Consider the following 14,666-nt stretch of genomic DNA (forward strand, 5'->3'; position numbering starts at 1 on the left):
GATTAATATAAGATATTGGCTACGGCTCAGTAATGCTGGAAGATATGACAGAACTCATTAATGGAGAGACTCACGAAAGTAGAGGTTAACAACCAAAAAAAAATCACAGTGATTTTAGCATGGAAACTGTTTTGACTGTTCAGTGACCCAGAAGTTGAAAGATGAGAATCTTTGGTTTGAATTAGTTCCTTCGTTCTCATTCTGTTAATTATGTAACATGCGAATAAACATAAAGAGAAGTTCACTTTATGAAGTCTCAAATATATGCCTCATTTCTGAAGGCAAATTAACAGTGATGGAGTGCTTCCTAAATTATGTAGTGAGACTTTGAGTTTAATACGTGCTTTAAATTGTTCTTTTTATTATTATTATTAAAAATCATCTTTCTTATTATAAACATAAATTGCAGTTTTCTCTCTGACTGATAATGATAATATTTTCAATTTTAGGATATCTTGTATTATGAGCAGCTGAAGTCAAATGTGATCCAGCATGACCTTTTAGTGGACAGCCTGATATACAAAGTAAGTAATCCATTAACCAGTGCCCAAGTGATTTATGTAGTCATTGCGCCAGTGTCTTATTTGTGGGTGGCTTTTTTGTTTTGTTTTGTTTGTTTGTTTTCTTGCTTTTTTAAAAAGAAAGAAAATGTTACATAGTTCTATTTTAAGAAGTGTCAGAATAATTAGAGTGAATTTATTCTTGTAAACTCTCTTCTTGTTCCTGCAGTGGCTCTTGTGTAAGACATTTGTTTAAAATGTTGAAAAACTAGTCATAGAGAAAATAGTAACTTCATTTTGAGGAATAAATGATTTCTGAAGTCAGATAGCACTGCGGCCCAAATGATTCCATTTCAAGTTTCAGTTCTAAATACTTTAATAACTAAATAGCATGGTTTTGCATTTTACAATATGGATTATATGCTTAAACATAAGCTTTTTCATTATTAAATGGTGAAACAGTGTCTTCTGCCATTCAGTTAAGTGTAGTTCAAAATCTTTCAGCTTCAAACTGCTTCATTTTTATTTTTATTTTTTTAAATTTCAGGATGTAAAGCTAACAGCAAGCAATGATGATTACTATTTTGTATTTGAGGATTATTTGTATCAGGTAGGTACCTTAATTTATTAATTTATTACCAGAGGAGATAGAAAATGTACTGCTGTGGCAGTATATGGCGAGATCCTTAACAGATGCATGTTTGCTGCATTATGTTTATTGCGCCTTTGAAGTATATATACTGTAGGCGAATCTTGTGTTTGTACAGATGAAGCGTGACTTGCTTCTAAAAACTCCTGAAGGACCCTCAATCATCCTTCCAATGTAAAAAAAATATGAAGTCAGCTATATTTTTCCTCTTTCTAGCTTTGTAATAGTAAAAAATGATTAACAGGAGATGTGCTATGAAGAGATGTCAAGAGTTGAGAATTATATTCAGATTTCCAGTTTAAAAACAAAAATATTGCAGTGACATACTGCAATAGGAACAGAATATATTTTATTGACAATGTTCTTGAGCTGAACACATGGGTTTTGCATAAGGTAATGATGTGTATGGTTACTTCTAAGCTTCTTCCCATACCAAAGCTGCTACTTGCAAGAGGGAATACAGCTAATTTATACAGAATTATCTTCATTGCTGTCTGTCAGATACCCTTGAACAGAAGGAGATTACATTTATGAATTTCCTAATGTGTACTTGATTGCAGTGTCAACATAGATGTCATGCAGCAAACTTCACATTCCCATGTTTTTTTCAGTTTCATTAGTCACACTTGTTAGGTTAGACTTGCTTAATTTTTTGTTTTTAGAGCTATGTGAAACCGTTCTACTTTAATGGTAGTATGTAAAACTGCCATTAATATGGAAAATTAACAAAAGCAAAAACTATCCTTAATGTCGTTTAGCCCATATGAGTGAAAAAAAAATGGGTTGCTATTTAAATGTTATTGAATCATGTCTACATATGATATTTCTTAACATAGTGATTGTTTAAGCATGAACATTTAAAATCGCAGCCTCAAAAAATTATCGTTTATTTCACTTAAAATGGTTACAAAATTAATGTCTGCATGTGATTTTGTTTAAAATGGATTACAATTAAAAAAAAATAACTCCAGAGTGACAACTCAGCATTGGTCTTCCCATATCCAGTAGTTTACCAGACATTTCTGTACTTAACAGGTGGTCGTGTCATTATTTCTTACAGCAGCATCATTCCCGTGAACGAGAAAAATAACATAGAAATCGACAGATTTGTACATCTGTGATTTCGTGTCAGATGTTCTATTTTAATACTTGAGTCTTACATCCCACATAACGAATATGTGCAAAGAGCCTCACCCTGCAGTTTTCAGTATAGTCAGAACTTGTGTTTGGGTTGGAGTCTACCTCTTGTAAAGTTGCATGGTCTTAATTTAAAGACTTCCTGATTCTGGTGCTGGGCACTGTGTCCCCCTCTGTGGGTGAGGGAGGCCTCAAGTAAGGTTACATTCTTTCCCCTGTGAGAGGACACAATTTATGTCCTTTCTAGATTAGTTCCTCTTTCTCTCACCTCAGTTAACATATACAGAGAATTACATTTGCCTGTGTATTGTTATTGTCAGTTGTATTTTGGCAGCCGTGAAAATGGCTGTGTACTGCACAAAGATAATATTTAGCTTAAACTGTTGAAGATAAAGAAAGTATTTATTTTTTAAAAGATGTTTGTAACTGTGAAGTGACGTTGAAATTCAGAAAAGGGAAATTTCTCAAATTGGACTTGCTTTCAAAAAGCCAGAGCGGTCATCAGATGTCACAGTTTTGCATGTTTCATTTCGATAAATGCTGATCTCCGGAAAACGTTTGCAATAATTTGTTGAAGGAAAACTCCATTTGTTTCACTCGTAAGAAATGATGTAGTAAAACACTGTATAAACCATCTCCACATCTTACACCTTGGCTACAGTTTAAAGAAAAATTGTTGAAAGCACTGCAAGAACAATGGGTTTAGTTATTTAAAAGTCAGCAAATTGTAGGTTGTTTTACTTCTGCCCTCCTGTGTCCATTCTGGATAGCACAGTCTCTCATTGCATGAAAAACAGGAAGGAACATATTGAAGTAAAATAATTATTGTATTTTTTCAACTGTATATAGGATGAGATTCTTTATTGTTTTATTTTTTTTCCCTAGGAATGCATTTAATATTTTTTTTTTTACTCAGCTGCTATGAACAGTAAATTGTTCTTTTATGTAAGCAATGAAAAATGCAGGTGTATTTTGTAAAATACAGTATACATTTCAGAACTTAAGGATATGAGGGGAACATTCTCACTTGTTCTTTTGGAAAGTACTGAACAGTGCAAGCATTCTGCAAAGCTTATGGGAATGAGGGAGAATATGAGGATCAGTCCTCTGGAAATGCATGTATATTAAAATGTAAATTCATCATTTGCATATGTTCCTGCTTGGACTTCCCTAAGTCATAGTAACCAAATGGGAAAATGACCTATTAGACATCAAAGCAGCCAGGTGCATGCACAGCCACTTTAACTACTGAGATTAATGGGAAAGGGGGAGCTAAGAAAAAACTGAAAAGTATTTCTGAAGCATTCCAGAATGTTCCAACATATCCATTAGTCAGGTGTACGTCAATATGACATGACAGAAGGGAGTAAACTGATGCTTAGAGGCAGAGGAAGATTGGAGGTTGTGGATATTTTGCTGACAACAAATGAATGTGAAAATGATATTGTAGCAAGCTCAAAGTCAGCCTGGAAATTTTAACAAGACACTGCAAACTGGAGCTGGTCAATAGCTTTCAACCATATTAGCTTTCTTCAGTAGCATCTTACAAGTGCTAATTAAAGTGGGTGCTTGAATCTTTATTTGGCATTTCTGTGTTGATTGTCAGCTGATTTTTTTATGCTGTCTTTTACAGGTATTACTCTGTTTTTCCCGAGATACTTCAGTATTGGAGCACTTTGCTTACAGCAGTGCTACCCCACCAAAATCATACATACGAGGTAATGGGGGTTGTTCTAAAAAAGAATACAGTATGTGAATTTCTTTTGGTTTGTTACACCTGATAGACTACATTTAAAAGAATAAAGAACATCATGCATCCAGATGACATCTTTGTGGTTTCTATTATTGCAATTTCGAAACTGATTGCATAAAGGCCAGATTGCGATGATGTTATTTTATGGTAGTTTTCTGTATGTAATTATTCAGTGTTTTTCCAGAATAAATTAAAAACCCATCTATGACGGTATAGTAAAATTGTGACATCTGTCATCAGTTGGGATAGAAATTGAAATACACATCATTGTCCTCTGCAACTTCAACAGATTTACTAACTGGAAGTGGGGGTAGAGTGTTTCCTTCAAAACTCTGCTTTGGGAAGTTATTTGTAGACAGGGACAGAACATGTTGCTGAAGAATATCAGGCTCTGTTACATAGACTGGAAAAGTACAGCCCTACCAAGCAGGCTTATGCTGATTTTTTTCATTGCACGGTGTCTTCCTGAGTTTTACCCTACCTTTGGCTTGATTTTTTTAATTTTATTTTTATTTTTTTGGTAACTTAATAGTCTTAAATTTATCACTTCAGTCTACTTGCCCTCTCAGCCAGCTTCTGCCATGTTTCTGAGCTCTGCTGCCTCGCTTCTTAGATCCTCACCTCCTTTGGATTTAGCCATTTCAGGCATAGAGCCATGGCAGCCCAGAAACTCTACTATTCTATTTATTCCAAAACAAATGTGGAGAATGAAGTTGCTGAAATCTAAGTCTCTGCTGAGCATGTGCAGCATATATGTGCAATGCTTGTAGGTCCTATTTTTGGCTAATTTTCCAAGAGAAATGCTTCATGCTAAAAATAATCACCTTCCAGGTTACAAGTCCCAGCTACGGGGCAAGCATACAATCGAAAGGAAAAGTGAAAATACTTCACAGTTTAATGAAACAGGTGATCCCTGTAATTGGAAAATACTGGGTTTTGTTTTCATGGGTAGGGGGGCAAGAGCTTCACAAGTTAGTTTTGGATTTCATTCTGTCAATTTGTACTATGGGAAAATATTTAAGTCCAAATTAATTTGAACCTGGCAAAGTTTCTGTGCCATTCTTCTGTGTAGAAGGAACAAAATGCACAGAGATCTGCAGGACCTGTCAATATCCTATTAATTTTCACATAAACAATTGTAGTTGAATTTCTTATTTTAAAACAGAGAGACAATAAAGAGTTTTTAAGTAATTGTAAAATGCTTAAAAACCTTTTTTATAGTGCTAAATAAATTGTGAAAAATTGTATAGCGGATTTAAAATGAGAAAGTTGTGTAGTTACGATACTGTTGACTAATGTGAGATGTTCATTCTGCAGAGAAAACTAGTAGGTTTAATCTGTATAGTCAACATTTCTCATGACTCAATTAGTCTTTTGTATCCACTAGATCACTTTTTGTTTGTTTTGATTTATCACAGCTGTACCGTGCATATTCCTCTCTGTTGCAGACTTAGTGAAGTCTGGAATATTTTTTATCTGGTGTTCTTCTATCTTTTTAAAGGACTTTCCGTCCCCTAAGTTAGCTTACCACGGCATGACAGACTTAGCCCTCTTACTTCACTGTCTTCATGTACTGCAGCAAACAACTTTAAATCTCCTTAATATTACGCCTCAGCCAAAATTCTTGTTCTTTTTTTCCCTTGTTTATCATCGTGCCTTGGTGGTGCTGCATTTTTGTTTTACATTTGAGAGTGTATCAGTTCTATTACATTGCTTACATGCTTTTAGACAGTATCAAATGATCAATAACATGTGTAGTTACCATTTTTATAATTGTCATTTAAATCTATTTATTAACTTATATCTTTAGGCCTTTTAATAGTCTTATTGCGTTTTAATTGTTGATGATTCACAGGAAAACTTGGAATAGAAGAATATGCTGTTTTCTATCCACCAAACGGTGAGAATGATACTATTGCCTCCTCTAGTGGTAAACTGGAAAGGTACAGGATATGTTTATCCTCAATTAAGTGTTAACCTCTTTTTCTATTTCAAAGTGTGCTTTACTGTTATTCTGCCATATTCATTAATTTAAAGGATTACGTTGGACTGAAGCTAATGCAGAAGCATGTTCAGCCTGTTGTTAATAGTGACATGGAGTTTGCCTGTATGTGTAAGAAAAAGGGAAAGCAACTTCTGGTGCAGCAGCTTGTACTCCAGTGGCAGAGGATCTTCCACTTAGAGGATGTGAAAGACACATCCTGACCCCCAGCTTTTCAATGCTCTGATGCTCTGCACACCATGTTTGAAAGTCTCTGTCAGAATTAGTGTTCATTTTAGAAATTCAGGCCTAACAAATCTATACAGTTTTAAATCGCTATCATTGCTGTTGTTACCTCAGTTGTTCATTTTCTCTTTTCAGCTCTTATTTTGATCATTTCAGTCTTAGACTGTTGAATCCTTCCCCTGATTTTGTGCCACATTTAAAATTCAGGCTCACTGCTATTGCTTTCAAGGCCTCACATCACCAATCTTGAATCCTTATCTCTGACCTTACCTTCTGTGCCTCCTCTGCCGCAGTGGTGTCAGTGATAGCACATTTGTTTGCTCTCCTTTCTTCCATTTTTGCCTCCACATTTCCTGGCAGCTTTATGGCTATGAAGGTCCTTATGATCTCCTGTTAAAGTAGTTCCCTCTCATTGGTGCCATGGAAAATTAATGAATGGGTGCTGAGATCAGTCGCAAAGGAGGAGAGAACTGTCATACAAGTGCCAAGTCCTCTAAATGTTTTGTCTCAGTAGTACATGAGTTACTGGAAGTCTTGGCCATTTTTTTTTTTCCAGCTCCCTCCTTGTCAGTGCATGACATCTACTGGTTGTCATTTAACTGAAATTAGGTTCTGATTTCATCAAAGCTTATGCTTAGTAACTTCATGGAAACAGAGCTCTACTTGGCTTTCTAGGAACTATAGCATGTGTTATGGCACGCCATTGGTGGTAGAGAAGTAAATTACCTAATTCTTATACTTAGATACAAGCCAGCGATCTGAGACTGTGGGTGCTATAACAAAGAGATATTTTATCCCTGTAGCAGGCAGAATACAATTTAGAAACCTGGGGGGAAAGTACATTTCTAGCGTGGATAAAAATCAATTTATAAGGAAGAACAATAAGAGAAATCTTTGTTTTTTAGGTGTAATCCCATTTCATGGCTTTTCTATGTATGGTAAGTATGACTCATACAAACTCATACATACTAACAGTCTGGGATTTCTTTTTGTTGTATCATAGTATAAGGCTGTATGTACTTTTCTGTAAGGATACTGCTCTCTATATTCTACTTCTTTGTATATAGAAGCTGTTGTATGTGATTCATAAAATTCTAAGATGCTTCTGTTTCCTCACATTACAGCCTTATACCATACACAGTTTGAGAGCTAATCACTGAGCTGTTGGGATCCAAGTCAAAAATGGCATCTTAATATATTTAAATGGAGGGAGAAAGTTCATTTGCAGAGTTCTCTTTCCTCATGCTTCATGTGTTCTGGGTAGACCAATTTATCTGTCAGTCCTAAAAACATGAATTATGTGAAAGGCCTGCTGCTCTGTCTTTGAATAGGAGTTAAAGGACCATTTAGTGATAGGTTGGTTGCTACTGCCCTGCACAGAGGACAGCTTGATTATCAACATGATTTCTAGGAAGAGAGCAGAAAAATCCCCCCAGTTCTCAGATATAGCGAGGCATCAAGGCACGTTACAGAGTAGATGTACTGCAGAGAGGCACTCAAGCACCGTGAGAGTTTATGTTACAGTTTTCCAGAGTTGGTGTTGGTGCTGATGGTGAGTTTGTTGTTTCTTTTTGTTTTGTTTTTTTCTTTTCAGGCAGAGTTCAAGATTATCCTTAAAATTCCATATTTAGCTACTAATAAAGTTGAATGATTCCACACTTTTAATTGTCAGAGGTAAAAGGCAATTTTAGTATGAAATAGAAATTTGGACTGGAATGGGGAATCTAAGCCTTCTGAAGTAAGAACCAGCTTGGTTATACACTCCTCCTTAAGTGCTCACTAGGAGGCTTTCAATTTCTTCTATGAGGAACTGCTTTTCAAAATGTTTGGATTTGACTCTGCCCTTTAGAACAGCGCTATCAAACTGGGTGGGAGCCTCTTCCCTCCCTTTTTTCCCCTTTTACTTGGAATGGGCACAAAATAGACAGGCTGTGAGAAGGAGGGAGACTGAAAAGGCAGGCAGTGGAAACACTACAGTAAGAATCCAAGCTGTGTGTGCAGAAGCTGGGACCGAACAGCTGCTCTAGGAGGAAGTAACCCGGGACCTGATGTAAATGTCGTATACTTCTGCATGTTTGCACACATACTCTTGTACCGTGCCACCTGTCCGGCACTGTTCTCATATCCTCCTGGGCTCTGTGTACAAAAGCACTTTGCCAACTCTTTTCCCTCCGCTTTCAATCCTTACACGTACACACTAGTAAAACCCTCTGCTTTTCTCAAGCCAGTGTAAATATGTATTTCAGTGAACATCTCACTTTGCCTTTGTGCCCCCACCTCTCATACACAAGTGTCATTTTATAGTAATCCATCCTCTCTGATTTATATATGTAAAAGAATGAATTCACACATGCATGTTCTAAGCAGTTTAGATTCTTGAAATATTAAGAATTGTATGCTAGAATGTATTGTATTCCCTTGCTTAACTTTGTGCTTCAAATGGTAGATTATTTTAACAATCTTTGAATAGGTTTTATAGTATAAGTTTTGTAAATCGTGCCAATATATATTACATGGTTTTCACCATATTTCATGCCTCTAACCATTAAATTCTTTTAGCAGTTGACAATGTTGTGTCAATTATAATTCTTCTATCCTTTCAGTTGCTCCACTTTGTTTTCTGTACCATGAACCTTCCAAATTGTATCAGATATTCCGTGAGATGTATGTGCGTTTTTTCTTCAGACTCCATTCCATCTCTTCTCATCCCTCTGTAAGTTCATTAGGAATTAAAATCCAATCACTTATTATTCTCTTTGCTATAGAATGATATTATACAGTGACATAATTTTTCTCTGTGGTTGAAATCCTATGATGTAATGAAATGTTTCAGGCAAGCTTGGGAAGGATGTTGGATATCTTTTTCTATCTCAATTTCAGTCTTTGCTAGAGAATATAATGTACTTTATGAAATAATGTATTTTGCTTAATAGGCTTCTTAATTCTAGCTGTTATGTAAATGCATATTCTGTCCTATTTTAATTGATGACATGCAGTTGCTCACTTAAGTGTTTTCTAGGGTAGATGGCCTATAAGGTAGTCAAAGATATACAGATATCTTTTCAGTAAAATCATGTTAACAGCTCTTTAACTCAGCCATCTTTGAGTGAAAGCATATGCTTTTTATCATTACTGCAGATACAATTTAAATAACTTACATTCACAGCCATCTGTTATAACTGTAAGAGAGTTGTAGAAGTTTTTGCTCATCTTCTATTTTTTAAGAGTAGAACATAGTAAATGTTTTTCTTTTCTCCCTCACAAAAGGCTGAATAGTTGTATTTCGTTTTCAAACCATTTCCTGGTTAAAAGAAAATCCTTTCCTTATATTTAACATACTGTTTCAAGGCTGGCCATTGTGCTTTCAGTCATTAATAGCGGGAAAACTGGTCGGACTAGAATCTATTCCTTTTCATGGTAATTTGTTAAAGAAATTTTAAAATGTGTTTTTATTTAAATTATTTGTACCTATCCCCACTGCTGTTCATTTCAGTTATCATTTCTCACATCCTCCATTTTTTTAGCATACATATATTGTAAAAATGGAAATATTTTGAGTAGGTCAATCAGAGTAGATCCTGGCATGCAGCTGAGAGCTGAAAGGGGCTATCAGAACATATAACATTGCTAAATATATATATAAAATTTTAGCTTTAATGACTGAAGACATTAGAGTTGCTCATGTCCTGCTTACCTGAACTGTATATTGTATCATTCATAGTGTTTTATTTCTTGAATTAAAAATTCATGCATATTTACGTTCCCATACTGTTTTCTCAGATTTGACAGCATGAGTGTTAGTTTTCAGGATATAATCTTGTTTCATTAGGGCATTGTGTCATTGTGTTTGCTATTTGAGACTCTTCTACAAACTCATCTGCCTCAGCTCTTTTATCACCTTCGAGAAATTGGGGCTCAGCCGTAAGTACATCTTACTAACTTGATATGGATTAATTGTTCTTAAGATGCTGGCTGTCCTGTTGTATTTCAGTTTAAAAACCATGAGAAATTATTCCAAACTGCAGGCACGAATGTGCCAGTTTTCCTTGAAAGTCATCTGGAGTCCTTTGTCTAACATGCATATACGTACATTGTGCATTTCCTTCAGTATGTTCTATGAAAAAAGAAGGGTAGTTGCTCTTTGTATGAGAAATGATAGATATTACTGGGTTAAGTTTCAATAATTCACATCAGATCTGATGCAACTAAGGGAAGAGTAAAATATTTATTATTCATTTACATTGTGATATGCTCAGTAGGGCAGAAGTTATTGAAGGAAGAGGAGAGTGAGCAGGTGGTTGTCATTCTCTGTAGTATATTCATGGCACCAAGTGCAATAGAACCTGAAAATCTTACTGTCATAATTGATATTCATAATAGTAGCAGAAACTGATGAAACATTTGGGGCGATAAATGTTGAGGATCGTTCTAATTTAATCTTTTGGTCAGAATATTTTGGTGATAGAGGGTTTGTCTAATCATGGGAGAGAGAAAAATCTAACTAATACTGTTTATTTCTTGTTTTCAGACTGCGGATTTCATTTAAATGGATGGTACGAGCATTTTCTGGTTATTTAGCTACAGATCAGCTCTTGCTCCTGTGGGACAGAATCCTTGGGTACAACTCCCTAGAAGTTCTTGCTGGTAAGGGAATTATTTTTACAAAATATGTTAAGTCCATATAGATGAAAGGCAAATACATGTTAACTCACAGTCTATTTTGTGACAAGAAAACTTAGTTGTTCTTCAAATGCTGAAAGCAGATTATATGCAAGTCAAAGAGAATACTTTTCAGAAATGGTATAAATACCACACCTCTAACAAAAACATGAAGTAATTGTTTAATATGCTTCTTCTTTATAATTCTTTGCTGTGATAGCAGTCCAAAAGTAGTGCTCTGAGCAAAGCATAAGATGTTCTCCCACCTTCATTGGTAATGTTTGATGTGGCAATGATTAAGATTTGAATTCATTACCTTTCACAAAACACAAGATTAATCTTATGGAAAGTACATCCTCCGTACTTAGCACAGCTGAAAGTTGTCCTGATTTGCTGTAATTCTTTTTTAAAACCCCATCTTTTAAGAGACTTTGAAAGTTTTGTACTTTATAAGGGAAATTCTGCCCTAAGATTTATGCATGGTAGAGGCTTCTAAGGAAGTTATATGTATCTTCAGTTGGATCACATTTTAAGTACAAAGAATGTTTATAAAAGAGAAGTTTTAGTTCCATTTCTACGTAAGAGACAGCTATGCAGATATGTATGCCTATATATGAGATCACAAAATGAATTAACACTTTTTTTTCCAAGTTATATAATGCTCACAATTGAAATAAATCCAAGTGATTGGCTTAGAAATAAAATAATTGAGAATCACCTTGTCCCTTGTAAGTAAAAGCTACTCATCTTAAACACAAGCGTTTTCACTCAAACATTTCTGAAAGGATGTCTGTTGTCCTATCAGTTTTTGTGAATAGCCAAAGAAACTCGAGCACTGACATTCTCAGTATATTATTATTCAAAATCAAACTAATTACTCTGGACAGAGAAGGTTGGCATTTTAGATCAAGATTAATCCTAACCACTAATTAATAGGTCATCAACTTAAATATTGGTTTGTTGGCTTTTTCTTTTTTTTTTTTTCCAGTCCTGGCAGCTGCTGTATTTGCTTTCCGAGCAGTCAACCTGATGGAGGTGACATCATTGGCTGCAGCTGAAGTAAGGATAAGTTTCAGTTAGAGGAGATTGAAATAGTTTCTGATGCTTTGCCAGCTTCAGTAACCTAAGCCTCACATGGCACGTGGTACATAGTGCAAATGTTTCTGCCTAAATTCTTACCTTAGGTAAAAACTAGATAAATTTTGAACATGCAGTACATAATATTGCTGCTCTGGACTAAATGGAAATAGAAGTATCTTTCTTACAAAAATCCAGTTATCGAACTGTGTTGTGCAATTAGTGCTTTTTTTTTTTTCTATTTTACTCTCAAAATATGTTTGTGAGATATATTGTTTTTAAAAGTATTGTGGAGATTTGTACTTTTTCTTCCTTAGTATATTTTAATGCAGCTGCTTCTGTGCTTTTTTAATATTACAAAGATTTAACAAAGTTAATTTTGTTAATATTGAATCTGAAAATTCATTGCAAGTAGTATCGTTTTACAGATAGGAAATGGAAAAAAAATCACTCATTAAGATGAAGATTATTATTGTTTATCTGTACTAATTTGTTAAAATAGTGATAGTTTGTTAAAATAGTGATAGGTATTTTTTAAAGCTTTGAAAGATTGTGATTGTTTTGATTTTTTTGTTTGTTTGTTTTGGTTTTTAAACACACTTCATCAGAAGACATTGACTCTTTAAGTCATTACATTCATTGGACTTGCTTCACAAGTACTAGCCAAGCCACAGGATAAGGATTCTTAATTCCCAGTTATTTTTAGAAGCAAGTTGAAATGTTAGACCTCTTGATGCCCTGTGTACTTCGAGTAAGACTAAAGGCTAAAATAAAGTTACTTGGTTTTATATAAGTAAACATACACTTTTTCTTTGAAGTGTTTGGATGATAAATAAAGCAAGAGAAGTTTTTGGCACACTGATGTAAACCGGTGTAATTTGTTTCTAGTCGAATCTGAAACTAACTATTGTTATGAGTCAATATTGAATCTTTTCCTGACTTCTTTAGCTTCTATAAAGAAATGTGATTCAAATGTCAAGTTTAACAAGCCTTTTGGGTTTTTATCCTAGGCTGTCCTTGCTGACCTTTCAACCCTGAAGGTTATGCCACTTCTTCAAATCTTCTTGTTTGCTACTGTCACCTGATCTGCTTCAACAATACTGATATTGCATTTCCAGTCTCTCATGAGAAGCTAATGATCAACTATGCAATGTCTGCATAAAACCAAAATTAAACTGTATGTATAATATCCATTTAGAAATCTGAATAGAATTTTCTAACTGGAAACAGTAACTTCACACAGAAGTGTGTGTAGTGCATGCTGCTGACTCTCACTGCAACAATGGTTATTACTTGTACATTAAGAATGACAACTTCTGCAAACAAATGATTATGAATCAGTGTCTAAAATGCATGTAATATATAATAAACAATGTAATTCTTCCCCTGAGTGTTGTAATGTTAATGTCAGAATTATAAAAGCTCTCTTTTAATCTTAAAAAAAACTTTTTTCCAGCTCACAGGTTAGAGCATATCAGCTCTGATACCATAAATTGAGAAAATGAAGATACTTTAACTTCTCTCTCAGGAGTCTTCTAAACTCCTTCCCAGAGTCTCATCAAAGGCCCCATGTAGTAAGATATGTTCCCTTGTAGAAAGCTTGAGCATAGCTTCCTTCTGAACTTGTTGAAGCCAGTCCATGCATGAGCCAAAATATTCCCCTGAGAATGATGCCAAGAGTTCTTTCGCAGTACCCCACGCCCTCTTTGGGAGGGCAGCGTTATGCCTTTGCCAGTTTTCCAGCCTTGGTGATTCAACAGCTCAGGCTTCAGTTCAGAATCCAAACTCGTATCAATGTGTGACGGATTTTCACTACACCGTCAGGATGGCTTGTTGTCTGTTAGCAAGTATACCATTTTTGAGGTCTTCCAGTTTTTTCCATTGACTTGTTTAATACCAAAGTGGAAATGATTAATGTGATTTGATTCAGCATGTCTTAATACGTGGAAAAGGGGCAAAGTCATGAGGCCATAAGGGGTTCCTTGGGACTTGCAATGGGACTTCTGTCTTCATCTAAGTTATGTAAGACGTGTTACTTTCAGAGCAACCTATTTATTTCCGTGGAAGTGACAACAGACATAAAGAGCACAATAACATTATTTGAGAGAGCAAATTTTCAGCTACAAAGCACTGTTTTTCAACACAGTCACCACCAGTAGCTATGCACTTTCACCAGTGATGATAAAAGCCTGCATGCCATGCTCATAAATGCCTATACCAGTGGAGGTGACCTGCTGTCGCCACTGCTGAAATGTACCACCACTACCTCCCTGTATTTTCATCCACTGTTTGGTCTCCATAAACGTTCAGCAAGCGTCAATGAATGTCAGTGGGTGCCATTTTTTCCACATGGAGGAATTCAGTGACAGACTGGTGGAATTCACAGAGGAGTTCAATGACACACTTCATATTCACTTGTGTCCTGCGCCATTTTGTCAGACTGCCCCTCTGCTGCCACCTATTGCATGGTCATGAAATGTAACAGAATATTTGTGGTGAGGTTCAACCTCTGCTGCCATACCACCAAAATACATCTCTGACTTCATGGGCTGACATCATAAAATAGGAGGCATTATTTGCAGAGCAGCCCATGTTCATATATATGTTTGTCATTTGTGGTACATACTGAATCTGTGACAGTGAAATACAAATCCTCATTAATTT

At 35.4% G+C, this 14,666-nt stretch overlaps 1 protein-coding gene across 1 annotated transcript in view; it reads left to right on the forward strand.

Moving 5' to 3' along the window:
- TBC1D19 (TBC1 domain family member 19) overlaps nucleotides 1-13,385 on the forward strand; it is a 43,228-nt gene extending 29,843 nt beyond the window's left edge. The window contains exons 12-21 of the mRNA XM_072334604.1: nucleotides 450-524; nucleotides 1,048-1,110; nucleotides 3,920-4,004; nucleotides 5,895-5,939; nucleotides 7,172-7,204; nucleotides 8,870-8,979; nucleotides 10,096-10,187; nucleotides 10,795-10,910; nucleotides 11,914-11,984; nucleotides 13,013-13,385. Coding sequence (XP_072190705.1) covers nucleotides 450-524; nucleotides 1,048-1,110; nucleotides 3,920-4,004; nucleotides 5,895-5,939; nucleotides 7,172-7,204; nucleotides 8,870-8,979; nucleotides 10,096-10,187; nucleotides 10,795-10,910; nucleotides 11,914-11,984; nucleotides 13,013-13,087 — 765 coding nt within the window. The 3' untranslated portion in view covers nucleotides 13,088-13,385. The remainder of the gene's footprint in view (nucleotides 1-449; nucleotides 525-1,047; nucleotides 1,111-3,919; nucleotides 4,005-5,894; nucleotides 5,940-7,171; nucleotides 7,205-8,869; nucleotides 8,980-10,095; nucleotides 10,188-10,794; nucleotides 10,911-11,913; nucleotides 11,985-13,012) is intronic.
- Nucleotides 13,386-14,666: the final 1,281 nt, after the last annotated feature.

This window comes from Excalfactoria chinensis, chromosome 4 (assembly GCF_039878825.1).
Source record: "Excalfactoria chinensis isolate bCotChi1 chromosome 4, bCotChi1.hap2, whole genome shotgun sequence".
NCBI lineage: Eukaryota > Metazoa > Chordata > Aves > Galliformes > Phasianidae > Excalfactoria > Excalfactoria chinensis.